Here is a 21,938-nt window from a genome sequence, read left to right on the forward strand (position 1 = left end):
GACTTCCAGTCAGTGCATTTCACTAAGTTAGATCAAGAGACTTCCAGTCAGTGCATTTCACTAAGTTAGATAAAGAGACTTCCAGTCAGTGCATTTCACTAAGTTAGATAAAGAGACTTCCAGTCAGTGCATTTCACTAAGTTAGATAAAGAGACTTCCAGTCAGTGCATTTCACTAAGTTAGATAAAGAGACTTCCAGTCAGTGCATTTCACTAAGTTAGATAAAGAGACTTCCAGTCAGTGCATTTCACTAAGTTAGATAAAGAGACTTCCAGTCAGTGAATTTCACTAAGTTAGATAAAGAGACTTCCAGTCAGTGCATTTCACTAAGTTAGATCAAGCAAACAGGAGTTGTTCTGGCTCAGACAAGGCTTACTTACTTTACATGAGAAACAATGGTCCCACTTTCACACCCTCATCAGTAGATAACAGAGGCTTTTAGTCATCTAGATATGTGTATCAACCTACTGGTCAAAAGAAGTGCACTACGTAGGAAATAGAGTGCCATTTGGTATTTAGCCAAAGTTAGTAGTTGAAAGGTGGTATTGCTGACTGACCTCTCTTTCTCCTCCCCTAACAGACAGTTCCTGTGGAGCTTCCGGCTGCCTGGCGAGGCCCAGAAGATCGACCGCATGATGGAGGCTTTCGCCCAGAGATACTGCCAGTGCAACCCTGGCGTCTTCCAGTCCACAGGTAGGACCACAGGCTTGGACCTCAGTACCAGGCATGTAGTGAAGGGTCAACGTGATTTACACTAAAGCATTGTTACAGCTAGGGTCACCGCCTGTCATGGTGATGGACAATTGAAGGGTTAAACCAGGGGTTTTCTGACCCACCGTTTGAATTTTCTACTGAGGGTGAAGCGGAGAGGGGATATACGGTAGGAGGGGATATACGGTAGGAGGGGATATACGGTAGGAGGGGATATACGGTAGGAGGGGATATACGGTAGGAGGGGATATACGGTAGGAGGGGATATACGGTAGGAGGGGATATACGGTAGGAGGGGATATACGGTACGAGGGGATATACGGTACGAGGGGATATACGGTAGGAGGGGATATACGGTAGGAGGGGATATACGGTAGGAGGGGATGTACGGTAGGAGGGGATGTACGGTAGGAGGGGATGTACGGTAGGAGGGGATGTACGGTAGGAGGGGATATACGGTACGAGGGGATATACGGTACGAGGGGATATTTGTTATATCTGAAGTTACTGTATACCTGTTATAGGGTATCCCACTCCAACAAGTCTGTGTTCACTGATCCACTTTTCAAAGAGGAAGATGTCATTCTTCAGTGTACAGGTACAATAATAGAATGCCATTCTAGGAGTATTATTCCTGCTGTATTTAGCAGGCATGGTGAAGCACAGACCTGGGTTCAAATACTATTCAAAGTCATTGAAAATAGTTAATCTGCGCTTGATTGAGCTTGCCTGGCTTAATGGACCAATAGAAGAGTCCCAATACTCCAAACCCCTCCCACCTGGTACTCTAGACAGACAAAAGCAAACACTAAAAGTATTTGAAAGATTTCTAATAGCATGTGATACCAGGCCTGGTCGGGTGTGTGAACCCAGGCCTGGTGCGGTATGTGAACCCAGGCCTGGTGCGGTATGTGAACCCAGGCCTGGTGCGGTGTGTGAACCCAGGCCTGGTGGGGTGTGTGAACCCAGGCCTGGTGGGGTGTGTGAACCCAGGCCTGGTGGGGTGTGTGAACCCAGGCCTGGTGGGGTGTGTACTGGAAGGGTGTTTGGTGTGTTCACAGGGACATCGTGTCCATGGCAGACGGCTGTTTGTTACATGGATGCAGATGGATGTGAATAATTAATGGTCTTCTCTCTCTGAGACAAACAGGACAGATAATGGAAAGTGCTACTGCTGTGTCAGCCAGCCTCTGACCACATTGTCTTTCTGCACACGCCTGCATACACACATGCGCACACACACACACACATGTATGCACACACCACACACACATGTATGCACACACCGCACACACATACACACATGCATGCACAAAGGCACGTGCTCACACTCTCACACACACACTGAGAGTCACACACACACACTGAGCGACACACACAAACTGAGCGACACACACAGACTTAGCGACCAACACACTCTTTCATGCCGGTCCAGCTCACTCTCTCCCTTAACAGGGTCTCTCTCTCTGAATCTAGTCCCCGGTCCAGCTCACTCTCTTCCTTAACAGGGTCTCTCTCTCTGAATCTAGTCCCCGGTCCAGCTCACTCTCTTCCTTAACAGGGTCTCTCTCTGAATCTAGTCCCCGGTCCAGCTCACCCTCTTCCTTAACAGGGTCTCTCTCTGAATCTAGTCCCCGGTCCAGCTCACCCTCTTCCTTAACAGGGTCTCTCTCTGAATCTAGTCCCCGGTCCAGCTCACCCTCTTCCTTAACAGGGTCTCTCTCTGAATCTAGTCCCCTGTCCTTTAATCTCCAGTCTGATCCTATTGTCCCAGAGAATCTTTATTCTGAAGTTGTCGTGGTAACACTTTATATTTGCGAGCACTGCAGCTGACCATCAATCACTCCGGTATAAATTGTGTGTCGGCTGTGTGGTGAAAAAATTAAAATCCACTCCTACATTCACGTGTCCAATAACAGTGTTTTGGTTGTAATGGAGACAGTACTGTTTGTTTCTGGGAATGTTGGGCTCCCAATTTTCAAATGTGTGCCTGTGTGTGTGCCTGAATGCTTGTGTGTGTCTGTATGTGTGTGTGTGTGTGTGTGTGTGTGTGTGTGTTTCTCCAGACACCTGTTACATCCTGTCGTTTGCCATCATCATGCTGAACACCAGCCTCCACAACCCCAACGTGAAGGACAAGCCGGCCGTGGAGCGTTTCATCTCCATGAACAGAGGAATCAACGATGGAGGAGACCTTCCAGAGGACCTGCTCAGGGTGTGTGAACAGAGACATCAACGAGGCCTCTCCATCTCTCTGTCCATCCATCCATCTCACTGCTGATTCCATCAGATCCCCCTGCCCCAGGGGTCCTCTACCTTCCTATCTGTCTCTCTGTCCATCCCCCTGCCCCAGGGGTCCTCTACCTTCCTCTCTGTCTCTCTGTCCATCCCCCTTCCCCAGGGGTCCTCTACCTTCCTCTCTGTCTCTCTGTCCACCCCCCTTCCCCAGGGGTCCTCTACCTTCCTCTCTGTCTCTCTGTCCATCCCCCTGCCCCAGGGGTCCTCTACCTTCCTCTCTGTCTCTCTGTCCATCCCCCTTCCCCAGGGGTCCTCTACCTTCCTCTCTGTCTCTCTGTCCATCCCCCTTCCCCAGGGGTCCTCTACCTTCCTCTCTGTCTCTCTGTCCACTCCCCTTCCCCAGGGGTCCTGTACCTTCCTCTCTGTCTCTCTGTCCATCCCCCTTCCCCAGGGGTCCTCTACCTTCCTCTCTGTCTCTCTGTCCATCCCCCTTCCCCAGGGGTCCTCTACCTTCCTCTCCGTCTCTCTGTCCACTCCCCTTCCCCAGGGGTCCTGTACCTTCCTCTCTGTCTCTCTGTCCATCCCCCTTCCCCAGGGGTCCTCTACCTTCCTCTCTGTCTCTCTGTCCATCCCCCTTCCCCAGGGGTCCTCTACCTTCCTCTCCGTCTCTCTGTCTCTCTCTGTCCTCAAGTCCTAGTGTTATTCTCTCCTCCACACAGAACCTGTATGACAGCATCAAGAACGAGCCCTTCAAAATCCCTGAGGACGACGGGAACGATCTCACACACACCTTCTTTAACCCAGACCGGGAGGGCTGGCTGCTTAAACTGGGTGAGCAGGACCAGACGCTGAAATAACCTTAAGAACATTTAAATAACGTTGATGCATTGAACTAATGTTGAAATCCCAAAGGTCTGTATCCTCTCCAATCCTCCTGTGCCCATCGATGACTGTGTTCAGGAAGGTGTGATGGATTCTATCAGACTGAAACAGAGGTCTACGTACTGACCAATGGGCCCATCTTGATCAGAGTGTGTGTGTGTGTGTGTGTGTGTGTGTGTGTGTGTGTGTGTGTGTGTGTGTGTGTGTGTGTGTGTGTGTGTGTGTGTGTGTGTGTGTGTGTGTGTGTGTGTGTGTGTGTGTGTGTGTGTGTGTGTGTGTGTGTGTGTGTGTGATTGTGATTGTGTGTGTGACAGAGTGTGATTGTGTGTGTGACAGAGTGTGATTGTGTGTGTGACGGAGTGTGATTGTGTGTGTGATTGTGTGTGTGACGGAGTGTGATTGTGTGTTCAGTACATATACAGTATTTGAGGGGCCCCTGCCCACCCCCAATGCATTATGGATGAGCCCCTGAGATCAGACGACCACATGTGGAGGGCTTTCAATAATGCACGACTAGGCATATTCATACACTCGCACACACATAGACGCACACACACTCATACCTACACATGATACACAGACAGACGGACGGATGCACATTCTGTACATAGAGGGACAACCTGTACAGTGGAGTATAAACCAGTGAACACATGACGACAACGCTTCCTTCCCCTCTAATGTTACAATGACTCTTCCAGGACATCCCAATGATCAGTCTTCCAGCAAAGAGAACCACATTATGTCCTGTCATCTAACCGAGACGTAGGGACTTCCTAATTCTCCACCCTGTCTGCTTCCCAGTGGATCTCTGTTTAGATGAATTCACAATGACTCTGATATAAATTCACAATGATCTGGGCCATGTTCATTAGGTACAAAATGTTTTGCAACGGAAAATGAACATATGCGTTTCTTATTGGACAAGTCCAGGTAGTACCTCGCTGTTTCGTTCCATTTTCTCCCATTTGGTGCCTAATGAATAGGACCCTGAACTTGAATTGAAACCCTTAATCAGTGTGAGTCTTTCCCACCCTTCCAGTAAGATGAACAAGTCTCCAATCACACTCCAGTGATACATAACTGTCAATATTGACATTCAGGTTCTACTCATTTGGGTGGAAGATGAAATAATTGGCCTGAAAGAACTGGGACCCTAGAGGAGGTGCTGTGCAATGCGTTGCTTTACACAAGTTGGCACCAGTGTAACAATGCATTGAACTCAAATGATTTGGGGTGAGCAGAAGCCCCCTCTGGTGGTTGTTAATGTACTGCAGGATAACTCCTCTTAACCCAGAGCTTTATATTGAGAAGTAGCCTATCGTTAATCTAAATTAGACTGATCAGTTTTCATCAAATCTGATAATATAACCATGTAACCTGATGAATTTAAATATCAAAATGACTTTTTGAAGGGCTCTTCCTCCGAGTGCCAACATTGTAAACCAGTGCATCGAGCCCCTCCCCCAATCAGATGAGTAGGAAGTGGTGCTATGATTTTTTTTTATAATTTAATTTGATTTTTGTTTTCTTTTTCCTTCCTCGTTTGTTTGTTTGCTCCATGATTTTGGCTGTTGTCTTTCCTCAGGAGGTATGTACATCTGCTCTTCCCAGAAACTAGTTCATCTTCTCAGCTCTGCGGTGCTTTCGGTGGTCCACCATTTGCTTCCGTTCTCCTTCATTTATTTCCGTTCTACGCTTTGAACGTTATTTTGTTGTTATTTGTGGATTTTGTTGCTGTTGGGTTTCCTTGTTCCGCCATCATCGACTGAATCTACTATTAATTGTATGTTTGTATGTTTGTTGGTCTTCCATTGAGCTGGTGGTTTGTCCACGTGCTTCTCTCTCTCTCTCTGTATTGGTCGCCGGGCGGTTGCTAGGTGCTTTGCCTGGTCAGGCCGCTCGGGGAACAACATGGTGGCCATTCTGTTTTGTAGTGAAGAGTTTGACCTCTCTGTCATGCTGCGGTGATTTACCTTTTCAGTCTCCGTGTTTTGGCGGGCTGCAGTATTCCTCTTTCCAGAGAGAGTACGACAAAGGGTTTGAAGACAGATCTACGAATAGAAGTCCTTTTGAATTAGCAACCAATTAGCTACCATTTAGGAACATATTGAAAATTGACCAGCATTTTAGATTGTGAATATTAAATCAGAAGTTCTGGCTGACAAGAACAATGTCTGCTGTTGATATCTCTTTAATGGGATCATAGAGGGGACTACTGCAGCTACACCAACTGGTTCCAGCTCTGCTCTCTCCGTCATGCTGTTAATGACCTGAAGGGTGATGGTCTGGCTTTGGCCCGGTCTGGCTTTGGCCTGGGCTGGTGTGGCTTTGGTCTGGTGCAGACATGGGTTCAAATAACATTTGTTTTCTTCCAAATACTTCAGCAGCTCTTGATTGAGCTAGCCTGGCACCTGGCACAATGGAACCAAAAGTACCAAACCCTCCAGGCAAGATCACTCAAACGCTCAAAGTATTTGAAAGAAAACAACTACTGTGATCCCAGGTCTGGTCTGGTCTGGTGTGGTGCTGGACTGGACTACAGTGAGGTGGGGGTGGGGAGAATGGAGAATGGGGGATGTGTGTTGAGAAGGGGAGTGGGGACCAACTGGGACTATCTATGGAACAATGCATAAGTGCACTACATAATTAGTGTTTAGAATATAGGCTACATACTAGCTAGTGTGTTTAGGAATAGAGATTGAATCATCTGATAGGACCAAGGAAAGCACATTTTACTTGTCATGTAAATCCGGAGGTCTTCCTCATCAATTTAAAAGTCATTTTGACAACCAAGTTGCCCCTGTTAATCACAGTATGATACAATTATAAAATCTATTTTATGTGACTTGAAGCTGGTGGTGAAAAGAGACCAGTGCTGAACATGTCCTGGGTCATGTCCTGGCAAAACAAAACTCTGCTTTCTTATTGAACAAATTCAGCTGTTACAGTACCTCACTGTTTCACTCCATTTCAAAACATTCTCTCATTACTAAACATGACCCAGGTCCCTCCGAACCTTCCCTGTTCTGACCCCCCTGTGCATGGGTGATCGCTCCTCCTCCACTCCTCCCCAGTCCGGCACCCCCTGACCTGCCTGCACCGCCCAACAAAAATCTCCTCGGGCAAAGCCGCCTTGTCTGGGATATTTTTTGCCAGGGTCCTCGCTCTCTGAGTGACTGACAGGAACTGAAGTGGTCAACCAATCATCAATCAATCACAATCTCCTCCAAGCCAATCAACTGTCATATCATCAGCTGTGAGATTCTGCCATTTGTCTCTACATGAGTCTGTCTGTCAAGTGTCGTTTCAACATTCATATGTCACGTTCTGAGGACAAGATGACGATAACACAGTGACTAAATGGCAGCAAGGAGAACGTGTTTGTGGCCATGTTCCAATGTCCACACTAGCCCACTACTTAGAATACCTGCCCAATACCACAGGAGGTTGGTGGCACCTTAATTGGGGAGGACAGGCTCGTGGTAATGGCTGGAGCAGAATGAGTGGAATGGTATCAAATACATGGTTTCCATGGTTTCCATGTGTTTGATGCCATTCCATTGGCTCCATTCCAGACATTATTATGAGCCTTCCTCCCATCAGCAGCCTCCATTGTTTCATACTAAGAAGTGTGCTGGTATGTGGATATCGGGACGGCGATTGTTTAAGTGCCCTCTCATGACCTCTGTAGTGTGATAGGTGATCATATACATTAGCATCGCTGCTATATGATCAATACAAGTGTGTCTTTTCTGGCCTGTTGTGATCAACACCTCTGTTAGATGGTGTCCACAACACTGCTCTTCTGTCTTGGTAGATGGCTTTTCTTAGTGTGTCTGTTTAGTGTCTTCATACTAACGTTGGTGGTGGTGTAACAGTTCAACGACCTTGGCACTTTCAGTAGGGCCAGACTTTGAACAGCCAGGCATTGAACAGCCAGACATTGAACAGCCAGACATTGAACAGCCAGACATTGAACAGCCAGACATTGAACAGCCAGACATTGAACAGCCAGACATTGAACAGCCAGGCATTCGACAGCCAGGCATTGAACAGCCAGACATTGAACAGCCTGACATTGAACAGCCAGGCATTGAACAGCCAGGCATTAAACAGCCAGGCATTGAACAGCGAGGTATTGAACAGCCAGACATTGAACAGCCTGACATTGAACAGCCAGGCATTGAACAGCCAGGCATTGAACAGCCAGGCATTGAACAGCCAGACATTGAACAGCCAGACATTGAACAGCCAGGCATTGAACAGCCAGGCATTGAACAGCCAGACATTGAACAGCCAGACATTGAACAGCCAGACATTGAACAGCCAGACATTGAACAGCCAGACATTGAACAGCCAGACATTGAACAGCCAGACATTGAACAGCCAGGCATTGAACAGCCAGACATTGAACAGCCAGGTATTGAACAGCCAGGCATTGAACAGCCAGGCATTGAACAGCCAGGCATTGAACAGCCAGGCATTGAACAGCCAGGCATTGAACAGCCAGACATTGAACAGCCAGACATTGAACAGCCAGACATTGAACAGCCAGGCATTGAACAGCCAGACATTGAACAGCCAGACATTGAACAGCCTGGCATTGAACAGCCAGACATTGAACAGCCAGACATTGAACAGCCAGACATTGAACAGCTAGGCATTGAACAGCCAGACATTGAACAGCCAGACATTGAACAGCCAGACATTGAACAGCCAGGCATTGAACAGCCAGACATTGAACAGCCAGACATTGAACAGCCAGACATTGAACAGCCAGACATTGAACAGCCAGACATTGAACAGCCAGACATTGAACAGCCAGACATTGAACAGCCAGACATTGAACAGCCAGGCATTGAACAGCCAGACATTGAACAGCCAGACATTGAACAGCCAGACATTGAACAGCCTGACATTGAACAGCCAGACATTGAACAACCAGACATTGAACAGCCAGACATTGAACAGCCAGACAAGCATTTATGTCATCATATTGATTTGTCTTTAATCAAAAATGGTATGTATGGTGTTTTCTCCTGGAGCATGTAGGTGTGTGTCCATGTACACGGTGTATCCATACCATTTAGTTTTGATGGAGGGTATTTAGACTTAGAGGAGGCAAAAGGGGTCCCTTAAACGGACAGAAATATTGTCCAGAAATGACCTAATTGGACAGAAAGGTGTCTTCAGACAGTAAATTGACTGGTGTTTATATCAAATATCACTGTGAATACGGCCAACGACAGAAAGTTCCAGCCAGAGATGCCTATAGAGTGAGTAGCCTACTAGCATATCTCCAGGTTAGTTCCAGTTTCCTGCCCCCCCCCCCCCCCAGACGCTGTTTATTGGCATCTCTTCCTCCCAGCGTGAGCTAGCTGCCATCTGCTGCTCTGATCAGGTTTCTCCCTAACAGGAAGTGGGAGTGGCGGTGGGGTCGGGGGTCTGCCACAGATCACTGAGCTGCTGAGTTAACCAGAGACACCCCCGCCGGGTGTGAAAGAGGCAAAGGATTTGAGCCAATTGTTAGTAGTACTATTTGACATTCCCCATAGTAGGATCTCATTAACTCTTGGAGGTCTAAACTTTAACAAGTGTTTGGTTTTATATCCCAGCTATTGATCTTCTTTAGAAGTTGTCTACTCTGAGAGGCTATTGATCTCCTTTAGAGGTTGTCTACTCTGAGAGGCTATTGATCTCCTTTAGAGGTTGTCTACTCTGAGAGGCTGCTGATCTCTTTTAGAGGCTGTTGATCTCCTTTAGAGGCTGTTGATCTCCTTTAGAGGTTGTCTACTCTGAGAGGCTGGTGAACTCCTTTAGAGGTTGTCTACTCTGAGAGTATGTTGATCTCCTTTAGAGGTCAAATCAAATCAAATCAAATCAAATTTTATTTGTCACATACACATGGTTAGCAGATGTTAATGCGAGTGTAGCGAAATGCTTGTGCTTCTAGTTCCGACAATGCAGTAATAACCAACAAGTAATCTAACTAACAATTCCAAAACTACTGTCTTGTACACAGTGTGAGGGGATAAAGAATATGTACATAAGGATATATGAATGAGTGATGGTACAGAGCAGCATAGGCAGATACAGTAGATTGTATCGAGTACAGTATATACATATGAGATGAGTATGTAAACAAAGTGGCATAGTTAAAGTGGCTAGTGATACATGTATTACATAAGGATACAGTCGATGATATAGAGTACAGTATATACGTATGCCTATGAGATGAATAATGTAGGGTAAGTAACATTATATAAGGTAGCATTGTTTAAAGTGGCTAGTGATATATTTACATCATTTCCCATCAATTCCCATTATTAAAGTGGCTGGAGTTGAGTCAGTGTCAGTGTGTTGGCAGCAGCCACTCAATGTTAGTGGTGGCTGTTTAACAGTCTGATAGCCTTGAGATAGAAGCTGTTTTTCAGTCTCTCGGTCCCAGCTTTGATGCACCTGTACTGACCTCGCCTTCTGGATGATAGCGGGGTGAACAGGCAGTGGCTCGGGTGGTTGATGTCCTTGATGATCTTTAAAAAATCAAATCAAATCAAATTTTATTTGTCACATACACATGGTTAGCAGATGTTAATGCGAGTGTAGCGAAATGCTTGTGCTTCTAGTTCCGACAATGCAGTAATAACAAGTAATCTAACTAACAATTCCAAAACTACTGTCTTGTACACAGTGTAAGGGGATAAAGAATATGTACATAAGGATATATGAATGAGTGATGGTACAGAGCAGCATAGGCAAGATACAGTAGATGGTATCGGGTACAGTATGTACAAATGAGATGAGTATGTAAACAAAGTGGCATAGTATAGTATAAAGTGGCTAGTGATACATGTATTACATAAGGATACCGTCGATGATATAGAGTACAGTATATACGTATGCGTATGAGATGAATAATGTAGGGTAAGTAACATTTATATAAGGTAGCATTGTTTAAAGTGGCTAGTGATATATTTACATCATTTCCCATCAATTCCCATTATTAAAGTGGCTGGAGTTGAGTCAGTGTCAGTGTGTTGGCAGCAGCCACTCAGTGTTAGTGGTGGCTGTTTAACAGTCTGATGGCCTTGAGATAGAAGCTGTTTTTCAGTCTCTCGGTCCCAGCTTTGATGCACCTGTACTGACCTCGCCTTCTGGATGATAGCGGGGTGAACAGGCAGTGGCTCGGGTGGTTGATGTCCTTGATGATCTTTATGGCCTTCCTGTGACATCGGGTGGTGTAGGTGTCCTGGAGGGCAGGTAGTTTGCCCCCGGTGATGCGTTGTGCAGACCTCACTACCCTCTGGAGAGCCTTACGGTTGAGGGCGGTGCAGTTGCCATACCAGGCGGTGATACAGCCCGCCAGGATGCTCTCGATTGTGCATCTGTAGAAGTTTGTGAGTGCTTTTGGTGACAAGCCGAATTTCTTCAGCCTCCTGAGGTTGAAGAGGCGCTGCTGCGCCTTCTTCACGATGCTGTCTGTGTGAGTGGACCAATTCAGTTTGTCTGTGATGTGTATGCCGAGGAACTTAAAACTTGCTACCCTCTCCACTACTGTTCCATCGATGTGGATAGGGGGGTGTTCCCTCTGCTGTTTCCTGAAGTCCACAATCATCTCCTTAGTTTTGTTGACGTTGAGTGTGAGGTTGTTTTCCTGACACCACACTCCGAGGGCCCTCACCTCCTCCCTGTAGGCCGTCTCATCGTTGTTGGTAATCAAGCCTACCACTGTTGTGTCGTCCGCAAACTTGATGATTGAGTTGGAGGCGTGCGTGGCCACGCAGTCGTGGGTGAACAGGGAGTACAGGAGAGGGCTCAGAACGCAACCTTGTGGGGCCCCAGTGTTGAGGATCAGCGGGGAGGAGATGTTGTTGCCTACCCTCACCACCTGGGGGCGGCCCGTCAGGAAGTCCAGTACCCAGTTGCACAGGGCGGGGTCGAGACCCAGGGTCTCGAGCTTGATGACGAGCTTGGAGGGTACTATGGTGTTGAATGCCGAGCTGTAGTCGATGAACAGCATTCTCACATAGGTATTCCTCTTGTCCAGATGGGTTAGGGCAGTGTGCAGTGTGGTTGAGATTGCATCGTCTGTGGACCTATTTGGGCGGTAAGCAAATTGGAGTGGGTCTAGGGTGTCAGGTAGGGTGGAGGTGATATGGTCCTTGACTAGTCTCTCAAAGCACTTCATGATGACGGATGTGAGTGCTACGGGGCGGTAGTCATTTAGCTCAGTTACCTTAGCTTTCTTGGGAACAGGAACAATGGTGGCCCTCTTGAAGCATGTGGGAACAGCAGACTGGTATAGGGATTGATTGAATATGTCCGTAAACACACCGGCCAGCTGGTCTGCGCATGCTCTGAGGGCGCGGCTGGGGATGCCATCTGGGCCTGCAGCCTTGCGAGGGTTAACACGTTTAAATGTCTCAGGTTGTCTACTCTGAGAGGCTGTTGATCTCCTTTAGAGGTTGTCTACTCTGAGAGGCTGGTGATCTCCTTTAGAAGTTGTCTACTCTGAGAGGCAGCTGATCTCCTTTAGAGGTTGTCTACTCTGAGAGGCTGCTGATCTCCTTTAGAGGTTGTCTACTCTGAGAGGCTGCTGATCTCCTTTAGAGGTTGTCTACTCTGAGAGGCTGCTGATCTCCTTTAGAGGCTGTTGATCTCCTTTAGAGGTTGTCTACTCTGAGAGGCTGTTGATCTCCTTTAGAGGTTGTCTACTCTGAGAGGCTGCTGATCTCCTTTAGAGGCTGTTGATCTCCTTTAGAGGTTGTCTACTCTGAGAGGCTGTTGATCTCCTTTAGAGGTTGTCTACTCTGAGAGGATGTTGATCTCCTTTAGAGGTTGTCTACTCTGAGAGGATGTTGATCTCCTTTAGAGGCTGTTGATCTCCTTTAGAGGTTGTCTACTCTGAGAGGCTGCTGATCTCCTTTAGAGGTTGTCTACTCTGAGAGGCTGTTGATCTCCTTTAGAGGTTGTCTACTCTGAGAGGCTGTTGATCTCCTTTAGAGGTTGTCTACTCTGAGAGGCTGTTGATCTCCTTTAGAGGTTGTCTACTCTGAGAGGCTGCTGATCTCCTTTAGAGGCTGTTGATCTCCTTTAGAGGTTGTCTACTCTGAGAGGCTGTTGATCTCCTTTAGAGGTTGTCTACTCTGGGAGGCTGTTGATCTCCTTTAGAGGTTGTTTACTCTGAGAGGCTGTTGATCTCCTTTAGAGGTTGTCTACTCTGAGAGGCTGCTGATCTCCTTTAGAGGCTGTTGATCTCCTTTAGAGGTTGTCTACTCTGAGAGGCTGCTGTTCTCCTTTAGAGGTTGTCTACTCTGAGAGGCTGTTGATCTCCTTTAGAGGCTGTGATCTCCTTTAGAGGTTGTCTACTCTGAGAGGCTGCTGATCTCCTTTAGAGGCTGTTGATCTCATTTAGAGGTTGTCTACTCTGAGAGGCTGGTGATCTCCTTTAGAGGTTGTCTACTCTGAGAGGCTATGCATCTCCTTTAGAGGTTGTCTACTCTGAGAGACTGTTGATCTCCTTTAGAGGTTGTCTACTCTGAGAGGCTATTGATCTCCTTTATAGGTTGTCTACTCTGAAAGGCTGCTGATCTCCTTTAGAAGTTGTCTACTCTGAGAGGCTGGTGATCTCCTTTAGAGGCTGTTGATCTCCTTTAGAGGTTGTCTACTCTGAGAGGCTGTTGATCTCCTTTAGAGGTTGTCTACTCTGAAAGGCTGCTGATCTCCTTTAGAAGTTGTCTACTCTGAGAGGCTGGTGATCTCCTTTAGAGGTTGTCTACTCTGAAAGGCTGTTGATCTCCTTTATAGGTTGTCTACTCTGAGAGGCTGTTGATCTCCTTTAGAGGTTGTCTACTCTGAAAGGCTGCTGATCTCCTTTAGAGGCTGTTGATCTCCTTTAGAGGTTGTCTACTCTGAGAGGCTGGTGATCTCCTTTAGAGGTTGTCTACTCTGAGAGGCTGTTGATCTCCTTTAGAAGTTGTCTACTCTGAGAGGCTGTTGATCTCCTTTAGAGGTTGTCTACTCTGAGAGGCTGGTGATCTCCTTTAGAGGTTGTCTACTCTGGGAGGCTGTTGATCTCCTTTAGAGGTTGTCTACTCTGAGAGGCTGTTGATCTCCTTTAGAGGTTGTCTACTCTGGGAGAGACTAAGTCCTGAGTCAGCTATATTGAGGACCTACAGAGGAGAGATGGGACAGTTAAAATGAGCACTCAGGTTTCAGACAGTATTAAACATGATATACGGTTCTGTCTAATCTATAAGGCTAAGGGCTTTTCACTACAGAGCTGAGCCGAACCAAGCTGTACTGAGATGGCCCGGCTATGCATCCACCATAGTTGCTGGAACTGTTCTGAAAGGAAAATGTGAAAAGAACATATCGGAGCCAACAGGCCGGCACAAGAGTGTAAAAAGGCGATTACAGAATACCTTGGTCTTATCAAAGCCCAGTTTAGTCAACAGAACTCCTCTGTAATCTCATGCTTCTCTCTCATGTAGAGTAGAATAACTGGTTGTCTAGATGCTATGGTGTGGGTTTCCGGAGGAGCATGGTACTGTGCGGTGCTTGATGGGGAATGTAGGGAGATGGGAGTTGTAGTTTTATACCTGTTATCTGCCCGTCTGTCTATCCATGCGTCTGTCTGTCTGCCTGTCTGCTGCTCTGTCCTCCGCTGTCCGGTGCCCATCCCTCTCTTTCTCTCTCCCCCCCCCTGAGTCTGGCTAACACAGTCTCTCTATTCCTCAGGGGGACGCGTCAAGACCTGGAAGAGAAGATGGTTCATTCTTACAGACAACTGTCTGTATTACTTTGAGTACACCACTGTAAGTACAACTGCCTGTATTACTTTGAGTACACCACTGTAAGTACAACTGCCTGTATTACTTTGAGTACACCACTGTAAGTACAACTGCCTGTATTACTTTGAGTACACCACTGTAAGTACAACTGCCTGTATTACTTTGAGTACACCACTGTAAGTACAACTGCCAGTATTACTTTGAGTACACCACTGTAAGTACAACTGTCTGTATTACTTTGAGTACACCACTGTAAGTACAACTGTCTGTATTACTTTGAGTACACCACTGTAAGTACAACTGCCTGTATTACTTTGAGTACACCACTGTAAGTACAACTGTCTGTATTCCTTTGAGTACACCACTGTAAGTACAACTGTCTGTATTACTTTGAGTACACCACTGTAAGTACAACTGTCTGTATTACTTTGAGTACACCACTGTAAGTACAACTGTCTGTATTACTTTGAGTACACCACTGTAAGTACAACTGCCTGTATTACTTTGAGTACACCACTGTAAGTACAATTGCCTGTATTACTTTGAGTACACCACTGTAAGTACAACTGCCTGTATTACTTTGAGTACACCACTGTAAGTACAACTGTCTGTATTACTTTGAGTACACCACTGTAAGTACTGGACTGGAACTGGAAGCCATCTGTTATCATGTTCAATTCAATGTATCTTAAATGTCTGCAACAGGCACACATAAATACATGGCCATTATGATAGATATTACAGTTGCGAGTTTCAACTGATTGTCACACTGTAACCTGTTCTGTTTGTGTACTCGTTCACTGCTCTACTGTGTGTTCATCGGTGGCAGGTAGCCTAGCGGTTAAGAACATTGTGCCAGTAACCGAAACGTTGCTGGTTCGAAGCCCCGAGCCAACTATTGGAAAAATCTGTAGATGTGCCCTTGAGCAAGGCACTTAACCCTAATTGCTCCTGTAACCCACTCTGGATAAGAGTGTCTGTTAAATGACTATGTAAATGTATAAAAATTATTCAGAGTAATGTCATTAACAGGGATATTCCATTCACAATAAAATATAATATAGTGTAATATCCCTTTAGTAACACCACATTTTGTAGTGTAATATCCCTTTAGTAATGCCACATTTTGAGGTGTAATATCCCTTTAGTAACACCACATTTTGTAGTGTAATATCCCTTTAGTAACACCACATTTTGTAGTGTAATATCCCTTTAGTAACACCACATTTTGTAGTGTAATATCCCTTTACTAACACCACATTTTGTAGTGTAATATCCCTTTAGTAACACCACATTTTGTAGTGTAATATCCCTTTAGTAACAACACATTTTGTAGTGTAATATCCCTTTACTAACACCACATTTTGTAGTGTAATATCCCTTTAGTAACACCACATTTTGTAGTGTAATATCCCTTTACTAACACCACATTTTGTAGTGTAATATGCCTTTAGTAACACCACATTTTGTAGTGTAATATGCCTTTAGTAACACCACATTTTGTAGTGTAATATGCCTTTACTAACACCACATTTTGTAGTGTAATATCCCTTTAGTAACACCACATTTTGTAGTGTAATATGCCTTTACTAACACCACATTTTGTAGTGTAATATCCCTTTAGTAACACCACATTTTGTAGTGTAATATCCCTTTAGTAACACCACATTTTGTAGTGTAATATGCCTTTAGTAACACCACATTTTGTAGTGTAATATGTCTTTAGTAACACCACATTTTGTAGTGTAATATCCCTTTAGTAACACCACATTTTGTAGTGTAATATCCCTTTACTAACACCACATTTTGTAGTGTAATATCCCTTTAGTAACACCACATTTTGTAGTGTAATATCCCTTTAGTAACACCACATTTTGTAGTGTAATATCCCTTTACTAACACCACATTTTGTAGTGTAATATCCCTTTAGTAACACCACATTTTGTAGTGTAATATCCCTTTAGTAACACCACATTTTGTAGTGTAATATCCCTTTACTAACACCACATTTTGTAGTGTAATATCCCTTTAGTAACACCACATTTTGTAGTGTAATATGCCTTTTTGTAATATCCCTCTTAACAGATTCATCTTAACTTCCATGTTTCTGTCCTCTTAACATATTCATCTTCCATGTTTCTGTCCTCTTAACAGATTCATCTCCTATGTTTCTGTCCTCTTAACAGATTCATCTCCCATGTTTCTGTCCTCTTAACAGATTCATCTTCCATGTTTCTGTCCTCTTAACAGATTCATCTTCCATGTTTCTATCCTCTTAACAGATTCATCTTCCATGTTTCTGTCCTCTTAACAGATTCATCTTCCATGTTTCTGTCCTCTTAACAGATTAATCTTCCATGTTTCTGTCCTCTTAACAGATTCATCTTAACTTCCATGTTTCTGTCCTATAGGACAAAGAGCCCAGAGGGATCATTCCACTGGAGAACCTCAGCATCCGGGAGGTTGAGGACAAGAAGCCTGTAAGCACACACTGCACTCTTTGCTGGTTCGACCACATAACACACACGTTTGTTTTACTCTCCTTTGGGGACCAAACAATTGATTCCCATTCAAAATCCTATTTTCCCTGACCCCTGACCTTAGCCCTAATTGTAACCCTAAACCTAACCTCTAAGCCTAAAATAGTCATTTTTTTATTGTGGGGACTGGCAAAATGTTCCTTGTTTTACTATCCTTGTGAAGACTTCTGGTTCCCACAACGATAGTAAAAACACACACACATTGGAGATAAAAGAACACCGTCAAATTTCTTGATCTTAATATGATCAGGAAGTATAATCAGGAAGTAAGACTGTTATTTCACCTCCCATTCGTTTGCGATTGAGGCATATAGCTGTTCAACACAACTAATGATGTGTGACATGGACAAATATTGACCTGAGTTCTCTTCTGAGATCTGCGAGATATGACAAAATGATTTTGGACTGATCCATCCTGTCATCTCCTTCCTGCTGAAGTGTGCACCAGTTCACTACTCCCCATACAATGGACAGCATTGGATTGGTGTAAACATGGGTTAGAGGTAGTTTCCGTATTGCAGTAATTTCCTTCCAAATCCATGAAGGGAAGTGAACAAGTGCACACTTCGGCAGAAAGGGGAGATTATAGTCCAATAATGTCTCAGACTAGACGTTGTCTCCCCCTGGTGGTAGTGTGGAACAGCACATCAAATCAAAGTTTATTTGTCATGTGCGCCAAATACAACACTGACCTTACAGTGAAATACTTACTTACAGTTACAGGCTCTAACCAATAGTGCAAAAAAGATGTGTGTGTGTGTGTGTGTGTGTGTGGGGGGGGGGGTGTAAGTAAAGAAATAAAACAACAGTAAAAAGACATTTGAAATAAGAGTAGAGGCTACACCTGTTAGTCAGACTTATTGCGGTAGTATGTACATGTAGGTATGGTTAAAGTGACTATGCATATATGATGAACAGAGTGTAGCAGTAGCATAAAAAGAGGTGTTGGCGGGTGGTGGGACACAATGCAGAAAACCCGGTTAGCCAATGAGCGAGAGCACTGGTTGGTCGGGCCAATTGAGGTAGTATGTACATGAACGTACTGTATAGTTAAAGTGACTATGCACATATGATCAACAGAGAGTAGCAGCAGCGTAAAAGAGGGGTTGGGGGGGGCTCACAATGCAAATAGTCCGGGTAGCCATTTGATTACCTGTTCAGGAGTCTTATGGCTCGGGGGTAAAAACTGTTGAGAAGCCTTTTTGTCCTAGACTTGGCACTCCGGTACCACTTGCCATGCGATAGTAGAGAGAACAGTCTATGACTGAGGTGGCTGGGGTCTTTGACAATTTTTAGGGCCTTCCTCTGACACCGCCTGGTGTAGAGGTCCTGAATGGCAGGCAGCTTGGCCCCAGTGATGTACTGGGTCGTACGCACTACCCTCTGTAGTGCCTTGTGGTCAGAGGCCGAGCAATTGCCGTACCAGGCAGCGATGCAACCAGTCAGGATGCTCTCGATGTTGCAGCTGTAGAACCTTTTGAGGATCTGAGGACCCATGCAAAATCTTTTTAGTTTCCTATGCATATATGATGAACAGAGAGTAGCAGTAGCGTAAAAGAGGGGTTGGCGGGTGGTGGGACACAATGCAGATAGCCCCCGGTTAGCCAATGTGCGGGAGCACACACACGCACACCTTCTTAAACTCAGCTGTTCTGATACAGTCCTCACATTCTCTCTCCTTGCCTCATTGTCAAAACGTTTTGGAGGAGAAGAACCGATTGGAGGAACCTTAGATGTTCTGCTCCAATGTGTTTAGAGAAGATCAGGAGGGAGGACCTGAGTAATCAAGACAACACCATTTAGATTCCCTCTCCTCTCCTCTGCATAGAACTGCTTTGAGCTCTTCATCCCAGAGAACAAAGACCAGGTGATCAAGGCCTGTAAGACGGAGGCGGACGGCAGAGTGGTGGAGGGGAACCACACCTTCTACAGGATCTCTGCTCCCACCACCGAGGAGAAGGATGAGTGGATGAACAGCATCAAGTCAGTACTACTGCTTATCAACAACTTATCAATGGGTTATGGATGTGTTGGGATTTTGTTATGAATGGGTTATGGATGTGTTGGGATTTTGTTATGAATGGGTTATGGATGTGTTGGGATTTTGTTATGAATGGGTTATGGAAGCCCTAATTTAGATACTATTCAAATAAAAAGTTACCCGTTATCTCTCTTAATTTGATGTGTAATCCTAAAATACTCTCTTAATTTGATGTGTAATCCTAAAATACTCTCTTAATTTGATGTGTAATCCTAAAATACTCTCTTAATTTGATGTGTAATCCTAAAATACTCTCTTAATTTGATGTGTAATCCTAAAATACTCTCTTAATTTGATGTGTAATCCTAAAATACTCTCTTAATTTGATGTGTAATCCTAAAATACTCTCTTAATTTGATGTGTAATCCTAAAATACTCTCTTAATTTCATGTGTAATCCTAAAATACTCTCTTAATTTCATGTGTAATCCTAAAATACCTGTAGCTTCCTTTTGACCTCTGTTCCTTTCCACCATACACATTGATAATAAACTAGGTTATCCCACCAGGGGAGTGTACTGACTACCCCCCTTCTACCCCCACCCTCACAGAGCTGCCATCAGCAGGGATCCCTTCTATGAGATGCTGGCCACCCGCAAGAAGAAGGTCTCCTCCATGAAGAGACACTAGAGCTGCTCAGGACTCCTCCTCTTCCCCCCGTTGAGAGAGTTTGGACCCATCCTGCTGAGACCCTGATACTTGTGTTTTCAGGCCTGGGGATGGGGTTGGGGCAGGGGCTGCAGACTGGGGGTTGGGGCCTCTTGCCTCGGTCAGCATTTCTCTGGGATAGGCTCTAGCTTTGGGATTCCACAGACCGACCAACAGGACAGGGTGCATGCTGTCCTGCCTCCCCCTCCTCCTCTTCCCCCTGCTCCTGTCTCTGTGGCCGAATGTTCTCCGTCTCTCTCTAAACTCTTTGCTGTGTGTATTTTGGGAGGGAGGGGTCTATCGCTTTCTGGGTAAAATGGATCCCCTCCCTCAAAAAGACATGTGCACACACACCCATACTCTCACACACACCAATGTCGTACACTGAAGTCATACACACAAAACACACACACACAACACACACACACACACACACACACACCTCATCTAAACTCAGCAGGTCTGATGGAGTTGTTGTGGCATCCCAACCAAAATATTCTTACTAGCTTTCAAAAGGAAAGGTGAGATGCTTTTCTGTATACGTTAATATGATGGGCAACGTGTGTTTGTAGAGCTTACTACTGTATATATTTCCCTCAGAATCTTGAGCTTTTGGGTTTCAGTTTTACTTTTTGATAACGTTTTTAGAAAGACTGAGGGGGAATGGGTTATATTGCCAACCGACAATTTTTTTGAAACGAGAATAAACTTTTTTGAAGTCTTTCTGTCAAAGTTGCCTCTCAGGAGATTGTTACTTGGCTCTGGATCGGTCTGTATCAGGATAAACTTAGACTCTGTCCAAACTGTCACTCAGTAACTGAAGGAAGAGTTCATTTACAATGAGTTTTTAAAATGAACATGTTTGCCATTACATTTGCCTGTTTATATGCACATAATCTGTGACAATAATTGAGCTTTGATAGCTATATTCCTCCATAGCTGTTTGCCCCTGACTCTTTGTTGTTCATATGTATCCCCAGTTGTTTGACAGCAGTTTAGACGTGCTAACTTTGTTGTGAAAACACACACCGAAACACGGTTGTTAAACACAGTGTCGTGTTCATTAGGCACCGAAACGGAAGAACGGGGACTGAAAAAGGTGGGGACTAACTTGACTTGTCCAATAAGATGTGTTCATTTTCGTTTTCCATTGTGTGCACTAATGTACACTTCCCTGATGAGTGGTTTGCACATGGTCTTAGTGTGGGATTAAGGGCGAGGGCTCAGCTATCGCACTTCATTTCCTGTTGGACTTGGAGGTCCATTCAGGGGACTAGAGAGTCTGTCAGCGAGAGTGTCTGTGTATCTGTCAGTCAGTACGGGCCACAACTCAGGGGCTCACAGAGATTTGAGGTGTCTAGAAATTGAGGTATTGTCCTCATCTGCCCCGTCCCTCTATTCTGTCCTCTTTTCTCTTCTCTTCTCTCTTACCTTGTCTTTCACGCATCTCTCTTTTTCCTCTCATATTTCTCCTCTCTCTTTCTCTCGCTCACTTTCTGTAAATGTAACATACACACCAGATAATGGAACAATAATCACATTTTATGGTGTACAACTGCCTAGGTATCCCCCTTTCCCGGTATCCTATTTCCTATTCATTGTCTACCTGACACTCCCAATGAAATGTGTCCTATCATGCTGCTGGTTAGCTAATTTACAAAGATGCTCTTTCTAAGTGGAGCTGGTTATTTTTACCTCTTAAATGCAACAAAGATGCCCTCACCTATCTTTTTATCCCATAGGAGCACTCTTAAATGTCCTTCCTCATTTGTAGACACAGTATAAAATGCTAGAACAATCCAGGTTTCACCTTCTTCAACCCACACTCACCATCCTAAAGCATTGGAATAGCTCTCTCACTTATTTCAAATAGCTGTTGCATCCTTTAATGTACTAGGAATACAGTAATAATACCTGTAAGACAAACAACGCCTAGGAATACAGTAATAATACCTGTAAGACAAACAACGCCTAGGAATACAGTAATAATACCTGTAAGACAAACCAAGCCTGGGCAGTGGACTGTCCGTTCCTAATTGGAACACCCTGGAATGTTTGGATTGGATTTGAGACAAAACACAGCTGT

At 45.0% G+C, this 21,938-nt stretch overlaps 1 protein-coding gene across 3 annotated transcripts in view; it reads left to right on the forward strand.

The window, feature by feature from the left end:
• LOC139365172 (cytohesin-1-like) overlaps nt 1-20,584 on the forward strand; it is a 118,848-nt gene extending 98,264 nt beyond the window's left edge. For 2 of the 3 annotated variants that reach the window (XM_071102614.1, XM_071102615.1), the window contains exons 7-13: nt 581-693; nt 2,778-2,926; nt 3,669-3,780; nt 14,572-14,648; nt 17,036-17,104; nt 18,993-19,147; nt 19,756-20,584. In XM_071102614.1, the coding sequence (XP_070958715.1) occupies nt 581-693; nt 2,778-2,926; nt 3,669-3,780; nt 14,572-14,648; nt 17,036-17,104; nt 18,993-19,147; nt 19,756-19,834 (754 nt within the window). In that variant the 3' untranslated portion in view covers nt 19,835-20,584. Of the gene's footprint in view, nt 1-580; nt 694-2,777; nt 2,927-3,668; nt 3,782-14,569; nt 14,649-17,035; nt 17,105-18,992; nt 19,148-19,755 lie in introns of all 3 variants that reach the window. The other variant, XM_071102616.1, reaches the window with a different exon arrangement.
• The last annotated feature ends 1,354 nt before the right edge of the window (nt 20,585-21,938 follow it).

This window comes from Oncorhynchus clarkii, chromosome 13 (genome assembly GCF_045791955.1).
Source record: "Oncorhynchus clarkii lewisi isolate Uvic-CL-2024 chromosome 13, UVic_Ocla_1.0, whole genome shotgun sequence".
Taxonomy (NCBI): domain Eukaryota; kingdom Metazoa; phylum Chordata; class Actinopteri; order Salmoniformes; family Salmonidae; genus Oncorhynchus; species Oncorhynchus clarkii.